At 42.3% G+C, this 22,849-nt stretch overlaps 1 protein-coding gene across 3 annotated transcripts in view; it reads left to right on the top strand.

Annotated features, from left to right (window-relative positions):
- ABAT (4-aminobutyrate aminotransferase) overlaps nucleotides 1-22,467 on the top strand; it is a 52,355-nt gene extending 29,888 nt beyond the window's left edge. For all 3 annotated transcript variants that reach the window (XM_085074890.1, XM_085074892.1, XM_085074891.1), the window contains exons 3-16: nucleotides 2,413-2,510; nucleotides 3,328-3,357; nucleotides 3,929-4,046; nucleotides 8,434-8,483; nucleotides 11,864-11,944; nucleotides 12,460-12,552; nucleotides 12,930-12,992; nucleotides 13,503-13,566; nucleotides 14,203-14,351; nucleotides 15,515-15,652; nucleotides 16,795-16,962; nucleotides 17,685-17,831; nucleotides 18,854-18,965; nucleotides 20,260-22,467. In XM_085074890.1, the coding sequence (XP_084931016.1) occupies nucleotides 2,413-2,510; nucleotides 3,328-3,357; nucleotides 3,929-4,046; nucleotides 8,434-8,483; nucleotides 11,864-11,944; nucleotides 12,460-12,552; nucleotides 12,930-12,992; nucleotides 13,503-13,566; nucleotides 14,203-14,351; nucleotides 15,515-15,652; nucleotides 16,795-16,962; nucleotides 17,685-17,831; nucleotides 18,854-18,965; nucleotides 20,260-20,381 (1,433 nt within the window). In that variant the 3' untranslated portion in view covers nucleotides 20,382-22,467. The remainder of the gene's footprint in view (nucleotides 1-2,412; nucleotides 2,511-3,327; nucleotides 3,358-3,928; nucleotides 4,047-8,433; nucleotides 8,484-11,863; nucleotides 11,945-12,459; nucleotides 12,553-12,929; nucleotides 12,993-13,502; nucleotides 13,567-14,202; nucleotides 14,352-15,514; nucleotides 15,653-16,794; nucleotides 16,963-17,684; nucleotides 17,832-18,853; nucleotides 18,966-20,259) is intronic.
- The last annotated feature ends 382 nt before the right edge of the window (nucleotides 22,468-22,849 follow it).

The following is a 22,849-nucleotide window of genomic DNA, read 5'->3' as shown; positions in this document are numbered from 1 at the left end:
CTTAGATATCTTGCTCAACATTCCTATGCCAAAGAGACTATGGCATAAGCAGTAGCCATAGCAGATTTACAAAGCAGAGTCAGATTTACAAAGCACCCTTGGGTCTTTGTCACAGTCTGGCTGAAGGAAGCAACCTTCTCTTGACTTGTGCTGTTAAACAAGTTTGGGCAAGATTAAAGTATTCTCCAACTCAAGTCCTTGTTATAGAACTCTGTAAATAGGAGTGTTTTTAGGGGAGGTCATGTCCTTTGCAGTACCCACAACAAAACTTGCTTAGAGAAATAATTGAACTTGTGTTTAATTTAGAGTCCCTATCTGTTAAAATATTTCTCCGATCATCCTTCAGGGAAGCAGAAGAGGGGAAATGTCATCCACCCCTCCCAGGTGACAGCCAAGACTGCTGCTCTGGGTTTCAGAGCCTGGCAGTCAGGACCTTGCATGCTTGCAGGAATGCAAGCAAGGTCTCTTTTCCCCTTTTAGACTCGAGAGTGTGTCTGCTAAACCTGCAGCCTTACTGCCTATGAATTGAGGAGATTTTGATCTTTTTTATGCAGTAGCTTTTTTCCCCCTCAGTGGAGCAGTTGCCATGCAGTCTCCAATTTACATGAATGCTAAGCAGAATGACACAAAAATGGTGTTGCTGTAACGAAACCTATTAATAGCTTTGCGGAGAGGCACTGACGCATCTGAATTAAAGCTGGAGAGAATAATCATCTTTGCAGACTAAGTTTTCCCAAGATGAGCAGTGACTTTAAGTGCTCAGTTACAGATGCTTTCAAAGGGCGGTGATTTTCCAGATAGTTTCTCAGAATCAGGCTTGCTTGAGACATCCCAGCTTGGGCTGACACAAGCTGGGGCAAATGCCTCGAGGCACTGCTGGAAATTTTGGCTGAATGGCTGTGCTCGGAGCACTGCCGAGCAGTATCGCAGGATACCTTCTGTTTTCCTTGATAAATATTTGGTCTATTTAACAGCTGTTCTTCTTTCCAAACACAAAACGTTTTGGGTACATTTCTGAAACAGAGCTCTGGCAGTGAGAGGTGGTTATGGATGGAAGTGCAGAGGGGCTGCTGCTGCCAGGGTTTCTGGTGGCAGTGTCACATCCGAGGGCTTTCTGTGTGTTTGAGTGCTGGCCTGCCTGCCCAGGCATCTCCCTCCCTGCATCTCTGCCAAACTGGGGTGCATTTTATCGGTTTAGCACCTGGCAGCACTGCCCTGGCACCACAGGATGTGGTGAGTGGTACCTTCAGAACCTGCTGCTCAGAGTGCCCCAGGCAAGAGCTGGTGTTGCCTGACATCCCAGATGAGCCCAGTTCTGAGCTGCAGCTGGTGACAAGGAGAGCTAAGGACTTTCTTTCATTATGGGCCATCCAAACTGCACCAGCTTGAAAATGCCTATCACAGATTAAAAAAAAGTTATGCCCTCTTCTTTCAGGTCCAAGTGTTGATACCCCCAAGTGAGGAGTATGAAGATTAATTCATTGTTGACACCATGCTGGGTAGAGGCTTGCAGATGCTCCGTGGCAGAAATGTCAGGAATGTTGGTTTAGTTCAACATGTAACCATAGCATGCAGAGCAAGCTCAGTCTCTTGCTAGTCACCTTGGTAGAGCTTTGGAGTCTGTACTTCCTTTTTTGTTAATGTACAAGTCCCATATTATCCCCTAATTCTCTTAATGGAATATGTACATATTTGCAATATGCGCTTACCAGAACTGGCTCTGCCATAGGAAGCTTGCCTAAACCCTGTGTTTTGAAACAGTTCCTTCAGAAAGGGAAGCAGAGCCTGTTATTGGTAAAGCACAGGAGATTTTTGCCTTTTTGTTTTCATGAAGGTGTCAAGTTTATTATGATTCCCTACACATGTGGATAAGAATGAGCATGATCAGGGAAAATTGTCACTGACTGGGACTTGGATTTCAGCACTGCACTGCAGGATGCTGGGTTCGTGTGAGACACAGCCATTTACCTTTCTGACACAAATCTTTCCCAAAGAATGTTCTTTGAGCTATTGAAAAGCACCATACTGGATTTTTCCTGTGGACTCCATCAGACTTTTTGGTTATTCCTGGTAGTCAACTAAACCATCTCTGCATAGCAGTGGGGAATTCATGGCAAAGGCTTGCACAGGGTGTAATGGACAGACTCAACAAGAGAGATGGAAATAAAGGTGCACTCAGTCTTCCTGTGCTTTAAGTAGAATTTGCCTTCTTATTTCCCCTTTTATTTTTTTTAGCCACCTCATTGGTATTTTAAGACTGGTCAAAGATGAGATGTATAGTTCACTTCAGTCAGCTCAGTGTAATTGGTGTCATCTGTCAAGTGTTCTCAGTCAGGCAAGGTATGGATGTATCTTCTGAGAGGAGAGTGCAGAAAATATGGTCTGTACTCATGTTTTCATCATTTCTCACAGGACACAGGTATATCAGTCAAGCTGCAGCTAAAATTGATGTGGATTTTGATTATGATGGACCTCTGATGAAGACAGAAGTTCCTGGGCCACGATCTAGAGTAAGTTTCCAAAGTACAGTAACTTGGGGTTTTTTATCTTTAGCTGTAACTTGCTAGAAAACAGATTTCATTTCAAACCTTAAATCCGATATGGATAAATATAATTCCATAAGTTTATGCCTACTTTTATCAGAGGGTTGAGAATAAAAAGCTGAATGAAATGAATGAATGAAATGCCTCTTTGAGAGGCAGATCTGAATCTCAACCACCAAGTTCCCATATGGAATAATTCAAAGCAAAAGAGCATCATTTTAATAAAACATCCCATCAGGCTTGGTCACTTGTGCTCCTGATGAAATAGAAACTTAGTTGGCTTTTTATGATGTGAAATAACACTTTGGTTTTGAAATAAAGGAAGAGTTTTGATTTAGTGGATGTTGTTTTACTCTGGCAGAGTTAGTATTTGTGCATGTGAGGCATTTGGGGTTTCATTTTTTGTTGTTTTTAATAAAAAGGAGCCTTCTTTCTAGAACCAATGTACCAGTATCCCTTCTGTGTGACTCTGGTTTCTTTTACTTTCTGATTTCTCTCTTGTTTTCTCAGTTCAGTTGGTCAATATAGAAGAATTCCCTTTTTGGAGATTTACAGTTAAACTGTGTTTGCAGCCCGTTTAGCTCTGCATGCCACAGGTCATAGTTTTGACTGTAATATTTGCAAGATGCACCAGGAAAGTTCCTGTGGCAGGTAGAGTTGCCTGGTAAGCACACAGGACTGCAAGGTTTGCATGTGATTTATGGGATCATGAAAAAGGAACATGCATTCTCCATCAGTATTTGCTAATTACACACCTGAGACTCTGACATTTGTTTTTCTGCAGGAATTAATGAAGAAGCTGAATGGCATTCAGGTAATTTGTCAGGTTTTCTGTGTTTTGGGGGATGATAATACTTGGGCTTCAGAACTTGTCTGAAAATCCTGATTTGTATGTTTGTGCCACAGAAAAAATTGCTGGCTTTCCACACTGAGTACATAGTGTGTGGTTTATATGTGTATTTGGATAAAAATTTTTGTAGTATATATTGAATACTCCAGGATCATTTTGCAAGCATTAGGAGTTTTTCTTTCAATATATGTGTTTAAACTACATGTGTTCAAAGAGAAACTTAGGAGTTGTTGCAGGGGGTCAGTGAAAACAAGGTGTATTTGGGCTTGAGTTTAAAAGGATGTCAGCCTAAGTTCATATTGCCTTCCTAAGATGAGCAATTTCTCCAAGTCTGTGCTTCATTTCTGTAGAAAAAGCAAAGACTTGCCCTTTGAACAGTCTACAAAAATAGCTGTACAGTTAATTCCCATGCAATGAATACGGTGTCTTTTTATCCTAGCATTAGATATTTTTATCAGATTGTGCTGTATAACCATTAGTTGTACCTTCCTACATACTGCCACTTTTTAAAGCACTGATTGTTTTTCCCTTGCAGAATGCAGAAGCTGTGCACTTCTTTTGCAATTATGAAGAGAGCCGAGGGAACTACCTCGTGGATGTAGATGGCAATCGTATGCTGGATCTCTACTCTCAGATCTCTTCCATCCCAATAGGTAGGAGACAGTTGTACCAAAATGTTTTCCTTTGTCCTCAACCTGTCATTTTCTTATCTCAGGCACTGCTAGGGAAGTTGATTCATTAAGTTAAAAACACAGAGGTGACATAATGTGCACATTGTAATCAGTGACAGCTCACTGCTGTGTATTGTGTAGTGGTGGTTTTGAATAGCTGAGTAAACTCCAAATTCAGTACCTAGAGCTCACTTAAAGTGCATAGTGGTGCCTGGCAGAAGCTCTAGTATTAATCTCAATTTGAATGTGCAAGGTGCACAGTTCAGGCTGTCTTTGTGGGCTTGGATTTGTGCACTTGGTGATTCTGTAACACTATGTTACTGTTTTGAATATCCACAAGCACAGCATAGACGTTTTAACATTCAATTATATGCTTTAGTTAACATTTAGTTAACATTTCTATCTCCAAGTAAGTGGGGAATAAGAAAAGGGTGGCCATGTGGACTGCAGCAGGGTGAAACAAGCAGCAGCACTGAGCTGTGGTGCTGCCTGAAAGCAAAGGTGGCAGGTCATTGTCTGAGGGACCAAACACGGGGCCTGGCAAGTGCTTGGCAGAGTCAGCTGATTGCCTTGGGAAGCCTTTCAAGCAGAAGCAAGGCAGAAATGTGAGCCCCAGCTGTGAGGAATACAGGTTTCAGTAGCAGTTCAGTCCAGTTTGTTTGTTCCTCATCCGTGGCTCCTCTCAGCAGCTTAAAAATACGTTTTTGCAGAAGTAAAAAGAGCAGAAGTGCAGGGGTAATTTAAAAGGTAGATCTTGTGCTATGTATAGAAACTGTGATGACTCAAAATCATCCCTACAGGCCTCCTTTCCTGGGAAACAGAACTTAATGATGTTCAGGTTGTTAGCAAATTTTTGGCATCTCAGACCTTGTGACTGCAATGGGTGTTCACTTGTCCCAGTCTTTGTAGACAATGCTTTTGCTGTCTCATAGCACTCAATCAGTGTAATTCCAGAACCCTTCAGTGTTTGTAGCTTATTTCCCCAGTACAAGTTCTCACTACTTTGTATCTTTCAGAGAAAACTTGGCCACTGCTCACATGGAAATAGGGGTGAGGTAGAGAAGCATAATGCTTGTATGCCAGTGAGCTTGGATTGTAGGTTTGTAGGAAAGGAGATGCATTTAGTGTTCATGGCTTCCCATTCTTCACACAACAAATTCTGATTTGGAGAAACGAGTGCTCAGTCCTGCACAAGTGCACACCCCAAAGTATGAAAGTCAGTGCATATCCAAAATAATGGCATTCAGGTTGTACAGACAGTGCTCTGAGGCTTTCTGACCTGGTGCTTGATGGTGCAAGCATACCTCTTTAATATAGTTTTGTGTATAAAATATTAAAGAATTAGGGAAAAATATTTTCTTAATAGGCAGAAATAGGCAGGGGCTTCTGCAGTTTACTTCCTCTGGTTGACTCAAACGGGTGACATAGATTCAAGACTCCAGTACTGTAAAACTGACCCTCCTAAGCCATGGAGTTCCTCTTTCACATGTGGCAATGCCTTCTTGAAGACAAGCTGGGTTTTTATCCTAAGGAACATGTTCCTCAGTCCCTAAGGAACTACAGTACAGTGTTTCATACCTCTTCTGAGATAATGGCTCTGGGATGTGAAGCAGCAAAGAGTAAATGGAAATTTAATACTTGCAGGCTGACCTAAGTCTGACACACAACATTAATTTCTGTTTCAGTTGTACTGAATGACAAGACCATCTGAAGCTGCCCAGGTTACTAATAATGTCCCTCTTAGTGACAGAGGTAGGGCCTGGACTGTGAAAGCAAAACAAGATCACAAGGTGCTTGTTAGTCATCTGTGCTTATCTCTCTGCAAGTAAATCCAATAAAACCTTTCATGAATGTGTCAGGGCTCCCCAAGATTTAATAATGATCTGTTACTCTAGAATATATTTATCAGCAGAGGTTGAGAGGTAATAAGTGCCTGTGTGGAGAGATAAGAATTAAAGTACAAAAAGCCTCTAGGCAAAGACGCTCTGGGCTGTTTCTTGCTGTAAAACAAAAATTAAAATAGTTTTTTTAGCAGACTTTTATGGGCAGCTGAAGCACAGCATAGTCCTCTAATCCTGTGTCTATTCTGTCTAACAGAGTTAGAAACCCCATGGAGCCAAATGCAAGAGGGATGCTATTGACATGTTTGCCAGCAAACATCCTGAAATAACAAATGAAACAATGTGTTTTCCAGTGCTGGGAAGGTGTGTTTTGTTTGGGGAGATGCAGAGAGGTGTAGTTTGATATTATTGACATCAGCCTGCTGCTCAGTTCAGATGATTCTTTGGGCTTTCTCCATCTCATTATTTTGGTAGGCTCTAGCTGTTTTTCCTTTTGCAGACAGGCACATTCATGAGCCTGGAGGACATGTACGTTCCTGTCACATTGATCCAGTCACACAGCAAGAGTGATGGAGCAGGTGCCCTTCCCTTAGAGCCAGCTCAGTCACCTCTGAGGGTGGATTTGTAAAGCTCCTTGTGCTGCTCATGGCACTGAGACGACTTAGTGCCTGTTTGCCATCCCAGCCCAGAGCTGCTTGACTTGTCTACCACAGTTATATAATGGTTATTCAACCATTTTGTTCTTCCTGGTGTTGGTTGCTGACTGCTAACCCATGTGCCAGCTCAGCTCCTGGCACACACTGCCTGACTCTGTCACAGCAGTTGGGCTTTGAGGATCACTGGGGCTGTTTGAGGAAGCACAAGTGATGCCTAAATGGGCTAACCTAAAACAGAGGCTAGACAAGGCTGAGAGAATAAAAAGCAGTTATATTTATTGAAGGCCTTTAGGTGCATTTAGGGCAATCACAGCCCACCCAGGAGCTACACCCAAAATGGATAGTGAGTCATGAGTTTTTCATACTTTATAAGTTTTGTCCATTTGCATATCTGAGGTTAATCCTCCATTTACAGCTTCGAGTAATGAAGTCAATTACTCCAAGTTTGCTCCCCCCAATTCACTGTTTTTCACATATTTTTGGGCCCTGAGACAGTAAGGTGTCCTTGAATTTTGAGCTTAGAGAGGAATTAGTTTGTCTAAAAATGAGACAACAGCAGCTCAGCACCCTGTATGGAGTCTAGAGTTACACACTAAAGAATTACAGGATTACAGATACATGAAAAATATAGAAGCTAAGGCATCCTAAGGCATCACAAGGAATATGGGGGTGTTAAGAGGAGGACCAGACCACTTGGCTTGAAGTGATAGGAGAACAGGAAAAGGAACAGGTGAACAGGAGAGAGATCCTGTGTGTGTGGAAAAGGGTAAATCAGGGGTAGTAGAAGTTTGTGTTATAAAAGAGAGGATACAAAGATCTTCACATGTCACAACACCACCAATAGGATTACAAGTTCTTACAAGCAACACCAGAGCTGATCCTTGAGCTTCCTAAACAATGGGAGCTGTTTATAACAAACTTCTGTGCCCTTTGGGGATCTCTGAAAACTTGATTTACTCTCAAAGGGCCTCTCAGTGGCAGCCACAGGTGCAGTTCTCAAGGACACAGCTCTCAGTGTGTCATTCCCTCTAGCTGAACAACAGCTCTTCCCATGACAACAGATGCCATGCAGATTTAGTTGTTCTGCGTCCCAAATAGCCACTATTATTATCTTCATAATAATTTTAACAGATTTAGCAGCATGACATGCAGTTAAAACAATATGGATATTCTCTTGTTTTCAGCTGAAATATTCAAAACTGAATTTATAATTAATTTGTTAACACAGCAGCCTAATGCTCCATTGCTCAAACAGGATAATCAGGGCTGTTGTCATTCCACTGGAATGGGGATTCAGAGGCACAATAAGCTTTTGTAACGAAATTAGCATGGTCTGACTTCTTGAGCAGTAGGGAAGATGAAGTTTCCAACTGTTTCTACAAGGAAATTTAAAAGATGATGTTAATCTCTGGCATTGGTATTTCATACATTAGAGATCAGGCTTAAAATAAAATTTCTGGCCTCCTTTGAAGATTTCTTTTTTTTACAGCAGATAAATCGGTTTTGCCTGTAAGCAAGCAAGTTATCCTGTAGAATATCAATGGGTATAAATTAAGCACCTTCATTTTAAAATTGAAGCTATCTTAGTTTTTTAGTAAAAAGGACAAATTGTTGCATCTTTTTCCAAACAAAAGTTTGTCAAAGTAAGGAAATGGGAAGAGAAAAAAAAAAAGAAGCTGGTCATGTGAGGGACAAAAAGCCCATAGGTTTGTCCTACTTCAGAAGAACTTCTATTATTAGTCGTTAAAAATATACAAGTTACACAGAAACAGTCAAGCATGAAGTTAAGGTTATTCTCTAGGTTATGCTTTGCATTACTTTATTGAAACTAGATAGAAAGAACTGTTTTCTTTCTTTGTTCTTTCTAATTAGGTTACAGCCATCCCTCTCTGATAAAGCTTTTACAGCAGCCACAGAACCTGGTAAGTGAATTAAAACATTAAGTACATGAAGGAGTTCTCTCCCTCCTTGTTCTGGGTTTTCTCTTTTTTTGTTACACTGATAGGGAATGCTAATCATTCAATTAATGTATGATAGGATCTGCTTGCTTTACTTGTCACTCGATGAAAAGAGCTTTGTAGTGCTTAAGAAGACACCAAAACCTCTGAGAAGTTTTACAAAAAGTAAACATTTGGGTGATGCAAGCACTTGATATGTTTGCAGCCAGATTTAAATCATAGTTCAAACATGGTGTCTCCAATTAACCATTTTAATAATGTTCTCTGAATGAAGATTTTTGAGCCTGAAAGCAAGAATAAGACCTTGAGAGAATACAAGGACATGGTGCCCTATTGAATCCTGAGCCAGCATGGCAGAGAAATCCTGAGCTGATTTGCTATATGGAATGCTCATTTCTTCAGGGTGAGAAATTCCACCTTTCCCAGAATGAAAGCACTTCAAGTTAAAAAAAACAAAAACAAACCAACAAAGTACCAGGACCAGAAATGCTGGAGTTGTCAAAGGCAGATCTGGATATTTTGGAAGGTCTAATATTTATAAATACTTATGCTAACTCATAAAGATGATTTTTAGGAATAATATCTTCATTATAATGCAGCAGTAGGCAGTCAGATTCTAAAAACAAACTAAACAAGAAAGAAAAACCAAACAAAAATCCCAAAACAAACAAAAAAACCAGAAAAAAACCCAAAAACTAAAAAACCTGTTGGCTTTGTTTGGAACTCCCCCAAATCCCACACAAGTGGCACAACTTTGGTTTGTGTTAGCAAAGGGATTGGTGTTTTCCTGGAGGGACTTTTGATCTGGTTTGTCTATAATGCTCCACATCCCCTCTTGATAGCCAGCAATAAACACCAAATGTGCATCTGTTTATTCGAGCCACAGCAGCTTGATGCCAATGTTCTCTTTTTCTCACATCTGGGTATCTCATTAACTACAAAAGAAAAATACACTTTTCTGCTTAATGGCAAATGTTGTCAATTGACTGTGACAGCCCATAATCAAATTCACAGTAAATTTATGGTCTTGTCTCTAACTTGATATGAAAATTTACTTCTGAACTGAGATAAAAAGCCAAGTAAGATTTCTCGTAACTACAAAACAAAAACTTTGTGTTAACCTGTCAGTAACATCCTTGCTTAGGCTTTCTTTGAAGTTTGAGTCTGTTGAAAGAGTATTTTGGAAGTAACACACTAGAACAGTTTACAAAGTCCTAGCTCATTCAGTGTTCCATCTTGTGTGGTCCTTGGTTTTCCCTAAGAATCCTGATGAAATGTCCTTGCAGGTGCAGTGTGACCACTGACACCTCTTGCTGTGCCTCACGTGTCTTGGAATGAATGAGTTACTTGTGTTGAGGAGAAGGATTGAAGGATAAATGTGCAAGCTTGAGCTGCACTGAAAATATGAATGTTTTTGGGGAGGCTGTCTGTCCCCTCTGGAGACCCATTAAGACTTAAGTTATGGAAGCTCAGCCTTTAATTTCAGCCATTACTTCTTCCACAAAAAAACCAGCAAACAAAAAAAAAAAAAAAGGGCAAATAAAGCTGCTTTGCAGTCGGCGAATTTATTGAGCTTGTCCTTTTCTGAGAAAATTTAATTTAAAATGAAGAGTAGCACAGTATGAATCAAATAAGATTGCCCACAAAGACTAGGAGCAGCAATGAATCAATTTTAACCCATGACACAATTTAAATTAATTGCATAAATGTAACATTCATCTCTATTAGTGGACTGGGGAGGCTGAGGGGCTTTTTCCAGAACTGCTTCTTAGAAACCCCTGTGTGGGCAGCAGAAACCCCTGTGTGGGCAGCAGAAACCCCTGTGTGGGCAACAGAAAACCCTATGTGGGCAACAGAAACCCATGTGTGGGCAGCAGGCTGCTGTTCACTGACACCAAAATGACCTTTCCCAAAGGTGTGGATGCTGATGTGGCCAGTTCACAGCACCAGTGTGAGCACTGAAGTTGGAAAGGACCTTAGGTAGTCTCTTGGCCAAGCTCCTGCTCCAGAGGGGCAGCTGTGAGATGAGACCAAGGTGCTCAGGGCTCAGAGACCTTGAAAACCTCCAAGAAGAGCAGCCCGTTCCACTGCTTCTCTGTTCTCTGGCTGCAAAACCTTTCTCCTATACCCAAATCAGTACCCCTCATGCTTTGATTCATGCCCATGGCTTCTCATCTGCCACTGAAGAGCCTGGAGCCTGGCTTCACCTTCCCAGTGACTTCCCCACACTGTGGTGTGGGAAGGCTGCATCCCTGGAGTCCCAGCAGTGGTTCCCAGGGCTCTTGCAGCAACACAGATTCAGTTCTGCTGTTGGAGAAAAGAATTCTGGGGAGCAGCCATGAGTTCAGCCAGGAAGTTTCCCAATGGGCCATGGAATCCCACTGAGGGCTATTTCAGCTTGAGTGGCTGCTGGTCCATGTCAGACCTCAGTCAGGAGAGGGAAAGGAGGAAACAGGGAAGCTGGAAATCCACTGCTGTCCTGCACAGTGAGGATTGTCTTACAGCTCAGCTGAGGCACCAGGCACGGTGGCTGTGTCCCTGAAAGCCCTACAGCAGGGAATAGGAGCCTGCAAATCACTGAGCTTCATGCCAGCAACACCTGGTGACAGGGAATTCCCACAGCACGTCTGGATATATCAGCCACTGTCCCTGAGCTTGATTAAATTCAAGTTGCTGAGAGTGAGGCAATAACAAGCAGAGCAGCTCCTCACTGATCCCTGTGCTGCCCATCCTGTCCATGCCAGGGGATCTGGAAGGCAGACAGCATGCCTGTGGGCACAGGTTTTCTGTCAGAAACCTGTTTATTGCAGTGTTGTGTTGCTGACCCTTGCATGGCTCTTTAACCTTCTCAGATGAAGCCCCTATTCTGTAACTTTACCATTGCCTTGTTCCCCCAAATCCCACTGCAGCAGTATCTAGAGGATGTTTATAACCACAGTGTTCCAAAATGGTCTGTCTTGAAGCTCAGTAAGGATGAAAATGCTGCTATCCTAATTGAATTTAGCTGCTCAAACTGAAAACAAGCAATAAAGTTTTTAAAGCATATTTCCTGTGTACAAGGAAAATTGAGATTGAGCAAATAAAATGGCAGTATTGAAGAGGAAATGTCAGTATGAGTTAGCATGCACCTTTCCTAAAGTGTCCTGCAAGAATAAAGTAGTAAGGATTAGACAGAAAGACATATGCTAAAGCAGGAATATTAATCCCTAGCTTAAAACTCCTCATGCCGTGGCACAGATTTCTGCCTGGTATTTATAATTAGAATAAAATGTAACTGCCTTGATATCAATGTATTTTCCACATGATAATAAGACCTAACAATTCTTCTTCCTTTGTCTTTTCAGAGCACTTTTATCAACAGACCTGCCCTAGGGATTTTACCTCCAGAGAACTTTACAGAAAAACTGAAGGAGTCTTTGCTATCAGTAAGTTTGAGCTGGCAGTGATGAGTTACCATGTTCTGTGTTCAGGGACATGGCCTATCAAGGGATGTTATGGGTTTTACTAGGGAACATCACAGTTCATCCATTGCCTTCCCACTGCAAGAAAGAAGATCAAAGCTTTTTCCCTGACTTGACAGCTGGATGTAAGAATGTGGTACATCAGCTCTGCACAGATGCAGCCTCTTTCCTCCTGGGTTCAAGAACTGATGAGAAAACACAATTTCACTAACCCCTGTTCACTGTGCTTTCGTGAGACAGAGCGGGACAAGTGACTTCTCTTTGTCTTGATTGAAATGTGAAGATCCTTGACACTGAAACTGAGTTGAGCCCTCTCAGCTGCACTTGGCATTGGCTTTCCTCACCCCAGGCATGCTTGGTCTCCCACTATACTGAAGTTCATGGTGCTTAGGACAGATCCTATTATTATCACTATTATTATCACTGTGCACTACACTTGTGCTCAGTATTTCACAGTCATTTTCTGTCTTCCTTGACAGGTGGCTCCTAAGGGTCTGTCACAGGTGATGACCATGGCTTGTGGATCCTGCTCTAATGAAAATGCCTTTAAAGCAATATTCATGTGGTACAGAGTAAGTAAAACATTAAGATGTTTTTGTAGGTTTAGATGTAGAAATGAGTATTTATTCATCATCAGAGTTGTTATTGTAAAACAAAGTGAGGCTTGGAGGTTGTCTGCTCATTATGTTCTTTATATTCAATCTCGTATAAAATCTTTATTAAAAAGTCTTCATCTAAGCTTTTACTTTTTATTGACGCAACTTTAGAAGTTATAAAGAAAAGTTAATGAAGCAAATGCAGACTGCAGTCAGCATGTGAAGCCATAATCAGGGTCTTCCTTGACTCCAGTCTTGAATACCAGCATTACTGGTTTATGGTTCAGCCACAAATATATTGGTTACAACTACAGGAGAACAAACTCATGTTGGGTTGTTTGGGTTTTTTGCAGAACAAGGAGAGGGGCCATAATAATGTCACAAAAGAAGAGCTGGAATCTTGCATGATTAACCAGGTAACATTTGTTCTTTAGCACACCTACAGATGTACCACTGGTTTGGGCTGGGAAGACTGGGAGGAAAAGTTTGGTTTGCTCCATGTGAAGTGGAGTCTGGGTTTTGTAAATGTAGAAGATGGTGAAATACAGACTACTTCCACTAAATATCAGCCAGTCATCAGCAATGCACAGAGGTCCAGCACAGGGCAGCTCCAGCCTCTCCTTGCTGAGCCCCACAGCCACCCCAGAAACAGCTGCTCCTAATGTGTGTAAGAAGGGCTGGTGGTGCTGAGGGCTCAGCCCTGTGTGAGCTGATCTGTGCAGTGATGTCACAGCACAGCATAAAGCACCACACATTCATTGGTGTTCATGCTGGGCTTTGGGAGGTGGGCAGGTTTTTGGGGGTGACCAGTTTGTTGAAGGGGGTGGCTGTAACAATTTGTGGTGCCTGCTGGCTGCAGAGGAGCTGGCTCAGGGGGCAGTGGGGGGTGAGCCCCTCGCTGACCCCACTGTGTGCTCTGCTTGCAGCCCCCCGGCTGCCCCGACTACGCCATGCTCTCCTTCATGGGTGCCTTCCACGGCAGGACCCTGGGTAAGCTGTGCCTTGTCCCCACCTCATCCCTCAGCTCTCTGTGATTGACCTTGGGCAGTATAGGTTATACTTGGACAGTATAGGAGAATATATAGGTTCATTAAGGGTGGTCTTGGAAGCCCCACCAGTACTGAGACAATATTTGAGTGACAGTAGGAATCGATCTTACATTTTTTAAAAATTCTTTTCAGACAGACTCCTATTTTTATTCTGAATCCTGTCTATACTCATGTAAATCTAACTCCTGGGTTGAAATCACCACCAACATGCTGTCACTCACTTTTATTGGTTTATATCAGCTCAATCCCTGCTCTAAGCATACTACCTGAGAGTGCTGTGTGAGCTGTGTGAGCAATTGTCTTTGGAGGGATGAAATCCACCTCATCTGAGCAACCTGGTGAGACTAAGAGAGGTTCTCCTGCTCTTCTGGAACACTGCATATGGAAAATGATGCTTAAAATCTAGAGCAATCCATTTAAGCCTGACTAAATCCAATTACCAAGTATTTCAGAAAACAGCAAAAACACAGAGCACTTAAGAGAATTCCACAGTCAGGCCATTTTTCACTTTTGGTAGCTTTTTTCTTGTATTGTTTCTAGATAGGTATTGTTTTAATTTTTCCTTCTCTGTGTTTAGGTTGCTTAGCTACAACTCACTCTAAAGCAATTCACAAACTGGACATTCCCTCACTGGACTGGCCTATTGCTCCATTTCCAAGGCTAAAGTATCCCCTGGAAGACTTTGTGAAAGAGAATCAACAGGAAGAAGCCCGTTGTTTAGAGGAGGTAAAAAACTCACTGGCAACTTTCTGCTGTTTTTGATTTGAAATAATGAATAGTGTTGGTAGGATTAGTGCTTTTCATTAAAAGAATGTTTTCAGGGGTTGGAACAGCTTGTGGTTAGCCCAGCATTCACTGTTGTTTGCAGTCAGACCTTTCTCCCTTGTGTTTACTGGGAATTGAGGGCTGCATGAGTGATACCAAAATGAAATTTCACCCTCAGAACTTTGTTGTATCACAGTGAACTCGTCTGCCAGGTCTTGCCAAAGGGCCATGGACTGAGAGAGAGCACAGGGTGGCTAACCCTCTCTGCAGAGAGAACCTCTAGCAGTATTTCAGGCTTTTCAGCTCTTCCATGGCAGCTTCTGGAATAAAGCTCTGATGGTGCAGGGATGGACCTGAGTGCACATATCCAAACCTGCCTCACTTCAGAGAAAACAGAACACAGCAAATGGCTTCCCTGGGGCTGCTCCAGGCTAGCTTTGGGTGGGAGAAATGCAATACTGGAAGCCATTATTTTAAAACCAAACAAACAAAACAAAAAGCCAAATGCTTTCTTAGCATGTCTGTACTTGGCTTACTGTCCCCCTTTGGAAACCATTGCTTTGCACAGCCTGCAGGGGCTGTGGGCTCAAGAGCTTTGAGGGGGATTTCAATCACATATACACCACTAATTGCAGCAACTGCACTATGAGGTTAATGAGAATTCTCTGTCAGCCCTTTACAACAGGATTTCTGCACTATTTCATCTGATTAATTTTAATATATCTGAAGTGGGTGACTGGAAGAAGTAAATTTTCCAGACTACCTTCTCTAATGCATTAGTGGAGTTTTGGTTTCTGACACAAAATCTATCCCCTTCCTTATCCCTTAGGTGGAATGCCAGCAGTGGCACAAAGAGCTGCAGTGGTTGCTCACTACACTGCCAGCTGAACCTGGCTAGAGCTTCCACAACGCTGCAGGGAAATGTGCAACTATTTACAGTGTGCTTAGAACATGATTTAAACCCATTCAGGAACAAGAAGGGAGGAGGAACTACTTGTTAATCCTTTGTGCCTGCTGGCAGCTTTACAGCCAGGAATGTCTATGAAAAGTTGGAAGTTCTGCTGCTGAGATTTAATCTTGCAGGGAGGAAATGTGAGAATGTACCATAAATGTTTGATTTCCAGGTGGAAGACCTGATTGTAAAGTACAGGAAAAAGAAGAAGATCGTGGCTGGAATCATTGTGGAACCAATACAGTCAGAGGGTGGGGACAATCACGCTTCAGATGACTTCTTCCGAAAGCTACGAGATATTGCCAGAAAGGTAATAAAACATTTCACTGGGCACTCAGTGGTAGCTAAACATGCACCCACACACTGTGGGTCTCTGCAGAGGCCTTGCCCTGCCCCAGGCTCTTGGAGAGCTTCTCAGCTTCCTTAGCAGCAGTTGGGGTAATTATATCCCTGTAGTCAGATACAAGCAACCCCTGCTCTCTTTCATTTGATTTGCACCTAATGCTTTCCTCAGTCCAATACATTATCTTCTGATTTGAAAGTGAGAGAGAAATTACTCTGATTCATTAGCTGTGAATTTTGCAGATGTGTTCTTTAAATGATAATGCCAATTTGTTAAGGAGGTTCAGTTTCTGAGGAAGCAGGTTTGGAAGAGGGTAAATTTTTAATAACATTTTTAATTGCAACAAAAAGCTGAAACACAACTTGAGTCCAACAATAGTGCTGATGTTGCAATAAAACAACGAAAAGGACAGATGTCTCAGTACTTGGAATGTAAAGCTACCTATTTAGAAACTATGGCCCTCAGTAATACCGACTCCATGCTCTTTTCACCCTCAAAACATCTATGTGCTGAAGAGATACTGCCAAAAGTACTTACCCATTGTTTTTAAATACAGTATTATGATATAGCTTGTTCTCCCTGTCAAAAAGTTTTGACAAAAAAAGGTTTTTTCATGTGAAAACCCCACATTGCCAGCTCACAGGAGTAGCTCTTTTATTAGACTTGTCTGAAAAGGCAGCTTTTCAGGCCCCTAAACTGAACAGCCCATGCTGCTGGTACTGCCTTTGTGCCACAAATGCCCAACTCAGACTGGGGGCAGAGATTTCAGATTTAAAACAAATGAAAATGCCACTTCTGCTCCTCCTAGATGTTCTCAGGTATCTTCTAGAAATTCTCAAGACTATATAAAAACATGTATGTTGTGAATATAGGTAGAAAACAAGTTTCTAGTGCCTTCCTGAAAAAACAGCTGAATTTTGAACTGTGAAATTGAACACAGAGTGAGTGGCATTGGTGGAGGGATTGAGGAGGGGAGGTTGGGGCAGCCAAGGGAGAGGAAGGAGGGGAGTTGCCTGTGCTTGGCTTGTGTTGCTGTGCTCACTAAGGGGGGTGTTTCTGTTTTGGGAAGGAGGGCTCACATTCCCTGCCCCTCACATCTGTCTCTGCAGCATGGCTGTGCATTCCTGGTGGACGAGGTGCAGACGGGAGGTGGCTGCACAGGAAAGTTCTGGGCACACGAGCACTGGGGCCTGGATGACCCAGCTGATGTGGTAACATTCAGTAAGAAGATGATGACAGGAGGATTTTTCCACAAAGAGGAGTTCAGACCAAACGCTGTAAGATTTTCAATGGAACTTGAACTCTGTGCTAGTTGGTAACACCCTGAGGAGTGACTGTAACATCCATGGAAGGGACAAGTTTTCCTTCAGCAGTGCAGGTTCAGCTGGATGGGGCTGCTGTTCTACAGAACCTTGCTGTGTGCTCACACAACAGTTGTCATCACTTCTTCACTGTTACTCCAGTTTTTGTCAGTCACCAAGGGCATAAAGCTGGGCTGGGGGGAGAGGAGAACTGGATTTAGCCTAATGGACCAAACCTTCAGTACAAAATGCAACCACAAACTGATACCTTCTCCTGTAGGGCAACTTGGGAACTTCAGAGCTTGTATGTCAGCATTACAGATTCTGTCAGCAAGATTTCTTCATTGCATTAATGATACTTCAGATGTAAATAAAAAAAAAATTAAGGGGAAGAACATAAAGCTTGATGTAAAAGCCCATATAGATGATGCTGATTTCCTGTCATGTGTAGCTGTGTTGCAATGAGATGTCAGAGCAGCAAGACAGAGTGCACTAAAAGAGAAGCAAGAAGTAGTCACCCTGTGTTTCAGCTCAGCAGGGTGGAGGGATTTGGCTTTACAACATAAAAAGGGGCTTGGTTAGGTTAGTGCATGCTTTTTCATCCACCATGCGTTGCCACTGTGATGCCTTGCTTTCATTAATTTGTAGTGATTTGCCTGTTAACATGTTCCACAACTCTTTTTCCACCCTTTCCCAAGCCCTACCGGATTTTTAACACCTGGCTTGGAGATCCATCCAAGAACCTTATGCTTGCTGAAGTCATTAAGGTTATTAAAACAGAAGACCTTCTGAACAATGCAGCCCATGCTGGGAAAGTACTACTGACTGGGCTGCTGGATTTGCAGGTAAACATCTGGAAGGATTGTAGATAAAAAGGAGAAATTTGCTGATGAGGTAAGGCCTGACCTCAACCAGTTTAAACATTTGGACTGAGGAACTCCAACTGGGGTCTAGACCATTATAATAACTTCAACACAGGCCTGAATAACTGTGTCCTATTTGGAATTGAAGTCAACTTTCTTTTACTGACTTAAAAATGCTGGTTTTATATAGTCTAATCCAATATAAAAGTTGATCTCCAAAATATCCGAAGGTATGAACTGCAGCTAACTAAATTACTTTGCTAGATTTTTTTTTACCACAAGCAGCTGGTATTTCATTGTCCTAAAGTTCTTTTTACAGGAAAATGCTTTCATGTATTGGTTTAATACTGTTGGGCTGTTGAAGCAAGAATATTGTAGCTTTCCCTCCCTTGTTTAAGGGAAATTCCTTATAGCTTCTACTGTGGAGCTCTACAGACAGGCATTTAAGGATAGGCTTGCAGGTGCTCACCTCCCAAAGGCATTTTGCACAGAATAATCCCGAACAGAGTCTGTGCTCTCTCCACAGCTTTAAGACATAACAGGCAGGAGAACAGAAACTGGTATAATCTTCATCCTTTGGAGGGCCAGAATACAACTAGTCCTATCCAAAAGGCTGCTCTTCTAGAAGATGAGGACTGTAATTGAGAGGAAGTGGCAGATACTACTGGCAAGTGCCTTAGTGCAGGGTAACAGTGAGCTGCTTTCCAGCCCTGGTGCAGATATTTATGTTCAGGTTTTCCTGCAGTCCACTGTAGATGTAAGTAAGGTGTGTCACACACACTCCAAGGAAGATTTTACTTGACAAAACTCCTGGGTCAGATCCATTCTGCCTCCCTGCTTTGTGCTGGGCTCTGCAGGCTGAGCAGGGCAGCAGGCTGTGTCAGCCATGCTCCACTGCAGCGGAGCGAGGAGGCAGCAGGGTTTCCAGCTGGCAGAGCCAAGCTAGCCACCAGGTGCCCTCTGTTGCAGCACCTGCCATGTGCTTGTCTGTCCTCTCTCTGCAGGCTCGTTACCCCCATCTCATCAGCAGAGTGAGAGGAAGAGGAACATTCTGTTCGTTTGACACTCCAAATGATGCAACTAGAAACAAGTTAATTACAATAGCCAGGAACAAAGGTAAGAAAGTTTGTGTGTGTGGATGAGCTTCATGTGACAAACAGCATAGGTAATGCTTTACATTTTCCCTTTTCATATGGTGTATATGTACTGCAGGATCAGAGGACAGCAGTGAAACGACGAAGTTGTATTTAGACCTTTCTGGAAATACTTGTCAGAGACCCCAGAGCAGTCCAGGGTGTGGTGTGTACATTTACCAGACTCTGCAGGTCTGAGGTTACTGGAAGAGATCTGTGTGAGGCATGAGTTTCTGTGACATCAGTTCCATAGTCCTCTGCAGTGACCTTAGGTGCCTGTGGACATGGCTTACTTCTAGAGACAGATAGGAAATTTAGAAGATAGTTAATGTCACTCAGGAAAACAAAGGGAGAAGAACCATGAATTTTATGAATACCCATTTCCCATCCCTAGGAATACCTATTGATGACATATGAGTGCCTAAAGTGGGCACAGACCTACAATAATATCTCTCTTTTCCCACAGAACTGTTACTAGCTGCAGACAGGCCCAGGTATCAGGAGAGGAACCTTGGGATCCACACCTAACATTCTCTTTGAATTTAACTGTGTGGGCCCTGTGTTTGCTGCTGTCTGGTTTTGCTGTTACTCCTGTCTCTTGAAAGAAGCAGGCAGGATGCATCTAAACTGTGGTAAAACCAAAATTTTAGAGTGTAAAAGGCACTGGTTTTTGTTCTTGGAAACTACGCCAGCAGGGAGAGAAGGCAAGTGGTTTCATGGTAAACCAAGGCTCTGCTTTGAGCAGGGTAAGCTCAGCTTAGTAATAATGGTTCTTGTTGCTCAAACATTTCCAATAATTGATTTTATGGTAAAAAAGTACCATGCATTTAATGCACTGAAGGGAGAGGTTTGCTGGCACTGAGATATTTTAACTTTTTGTAATAAAAAACAAATTAGTTTAGAAACCAAACTGCAAAGAAACCTCCTGTGTCTTCTTGTGGCACTGAGATACTTGACCAGTAGAGTACTGCAGCTCTGAAACCTCAGCTGCTGTTTGAGCTCTGTGCTGTATAGAGACTTTCCATTCCTGTTGGGATTAGTCCCAATACTCCAAGTGTTTTATAGAACAGCTCCAGGCACCCACAGTGTTCTTCTAAGCTGCTGTGAAGCTTGAGGCCACTCACACCACAATGTGTTGTATCCTGGTGTGACTAGCAGGATCTGGGGAGCTTCTGTTGGCCTCCACAGTGAGAGTATCCTCATTCAGAGACCTGAATTTTTCTGGATATTTGGCAGAGATGGAAATGACTAGAGGACCAATTCTGTTCTTGTTTCAGGTGTTGTTCTGGGAGGCTGTGGAGACAGATCCATTCGTTTCCGTCCAACGCTGATCTTCAAGGATCACCATGCGCACCTCTTTCTGAACATTTTCAGTGACATCTTAGCAAACTTCAAGTAAAAAGCAGTTCCCTCGCACTGAACAGCTGATTATGAAATTAGTTTGCATTAATTCATGTCTCCTTTACTTACAAGATAAGTGTAAAGTCATAAACTGAGGTTTGTGTTCTGTCTGTAGTCCTGCCCAAGGCAAGCTGCTCCATGCACACACGCCCCAGGCAGAGCATTGGCACTGGTCACCAGCAGGTACATGCAGCTGTCCCTCACTGTGCATTCCCTAGAAAATGTGGCCTGGTGCATTCCCTAGAACCTCCCTCTTCTGGCCTGGGCCATGTTAACTGCAGAGTCCTCCCTACAGCCATGTCCCTGACTCTCCACTGTCTGAACAGGACCTGGTACAGTCTGTTTTCACAGGTGACCCTGGTAGATTTGCGTCCAGAAGCAGCAACAACTGTGGCCAAACACTCGGAGCCACACGCCTGCCACGCAGAAAGTGCCATTCTCTAATGGCAGCTGGAATAGAATCAGTGTTTCAAGGAAAGCTCTGCTTTCCACCACTGCCAAGCACAGCATTTAATAGAATAATTTCCAGCTCTATTCCCTCGAGTACAGGCATCTGCCACAGCAGGTGGCTCAGGGCACTGTCAGCTCTGCCCAGCCTGCACTCACTGCTTCAGGGGCACTGGTGCCCTCAGCCACACCTGCAGCGCTGCAGGTGGCACTGAAGCCCTTGTCCTTTTGTCCTCATCATGGATGAGTTTTAAAACTTTTGACTTCTCTTACAAGCAGACTTGTACAGAGAAAACTCTACCCTGACATACGTAATCTGACAAAGCTTAGAGAACCATGCAAAGCACATTCTTCCATTTCTGCCAGCAACCCAGAATGATTCCAGATTATTTTACCATTTGCCCAGAACACACAATAGCCATTAATATCTCTATTACAACTCCTACATGAATACTTGAGGTATTTTGTAAAACTAAAGCAGAAATGCTTAATCTTAGCCATTATCTGGTATCAGAGCCACTACAGTGAAGGCCCAGTCCTGACTGCACATTTATAATGCAAAGTAATTCTATTTTTGTTCTAATAGTATATTCTAAGTCATTGATACTTCAGAGATCTTCTAGAAAGCCACAGGATCAAAAAATGTGTCAACAGTTCATTAATTTGTTTCTCTTCAGAGAATTGTTTTGGATGTCTCTTTACTGTTTGCTGAAGGCTAACTTGAACTAGATCTGGTGCCTTTCTTTTCCTTTTTCTTGGTGAGCATCTGGATTTTGTTTACTAAGTTTTAACTTTTTGTTGTGCACCAAAACAGGGACCACAATGGACTTTACAGTTGCCCTATTAGGACCTGACCACAATTTTTAAGTACATAATAAAAGAGACAGAGAAGTTAAAAGATTTACATGTTTAATACCAAAATGTGAAAAGGTTCCTTACCTGCTTTGAGAAGTGTTAATCATGGTTTTCCCATTTTAAAGTCCTAGTATTGGGAAACTCAACTACAGTCACTTCTGCCAGCTTAAACCCAGTGGGATTTCTGCAAACCTCTGCAGAAAGCAGAATTCTGGTACCAGCTGGGCAGAACCTGAGCAGGTTTTTGAACAGAGGTTGTAGAAATCTGGGGAAAGGACTGGTAAAAATTGGTGTTCAACAAAACCTCATTGTCATCGCTGTCCTCGTAAGCGTATCATCAGCAAAAGGAAAGTCAAACCAAGAACTGGATTTGACAGCATTTTGGGAATTAGTTCATTCAACATATCAGTGCAGTAGTTTTAGTGAATGTCTCTAGCAAGTCTTGTACTTTTACAGAAGCAAAGGTCCAGTAATTTGAAGTCTTACCACATCTTCACTTTTATTATGACTACTCTAGGTGTTTTTATAATTTTTACTGACACTCAGTAACTGTATAATTGTGTACAACATGTTGATGAAATCGTTAGAGACTACATAGAAAGCACTGCAGCTGAAGCATATAAAGTTAATATTGTTTACAGCATACTGTGGACAGTGCCAAATAAATGTTTAAACAAATACTTAAGTACACTTCATGGTGTAACTAGTAACTGTACACAGATTCACAACAAATGACATCTCATGTGTAATCAATATTCTTAAATAAAATATTTATAATTGAACTTCTCCAGGGCTTTTCATTTTATACCCAGTACATACCTAAACTAAACCATTAGCACATAATCAATACATTCTGATGAAGATAAACCTCCAAAAAATACAATGAACCTGAACAGGCCACTGTATTTTGCTGCCATGATGTTTACACCAAGGAACATCTGGATTTGTTTTAATATTGCTGTGCCACACAGTATCAGCCAAAATTTAAACTCATAGAACCCCATTAGGAAAAGTGCAACATGAACAAATAGTAATTCAGGGTTACCCTGTGCACTTAAGTGGCAGTTTTACTTATCTGCCTCTGCTGCTCCACCAAAATACAGGTTTCACTATTCATGAAGAAGAAATAAGGAAAAGAAGACTCCAGATTATTGGTGAAAACTG

This window comes from Lichenostomus cassidix, chromosome 14 (genome assembly GCF_008360975.1).
Source record: "Lichenostomus cassidix isolate B80296 chromosome 14, HeHo_3.0, whole genome shotgun sequence".
NCBI lineage: Eukaryota > Metazoa > Chordata > Aves > Passeriformes > Meliphagidae > Lichenostomus > Lichenostomus cassidix.
The sequence above is the reverse complement of the archived record's forward strand: the minus strand, read 5'-3'. Positions and strand labels throughout refer to the sequence as shown.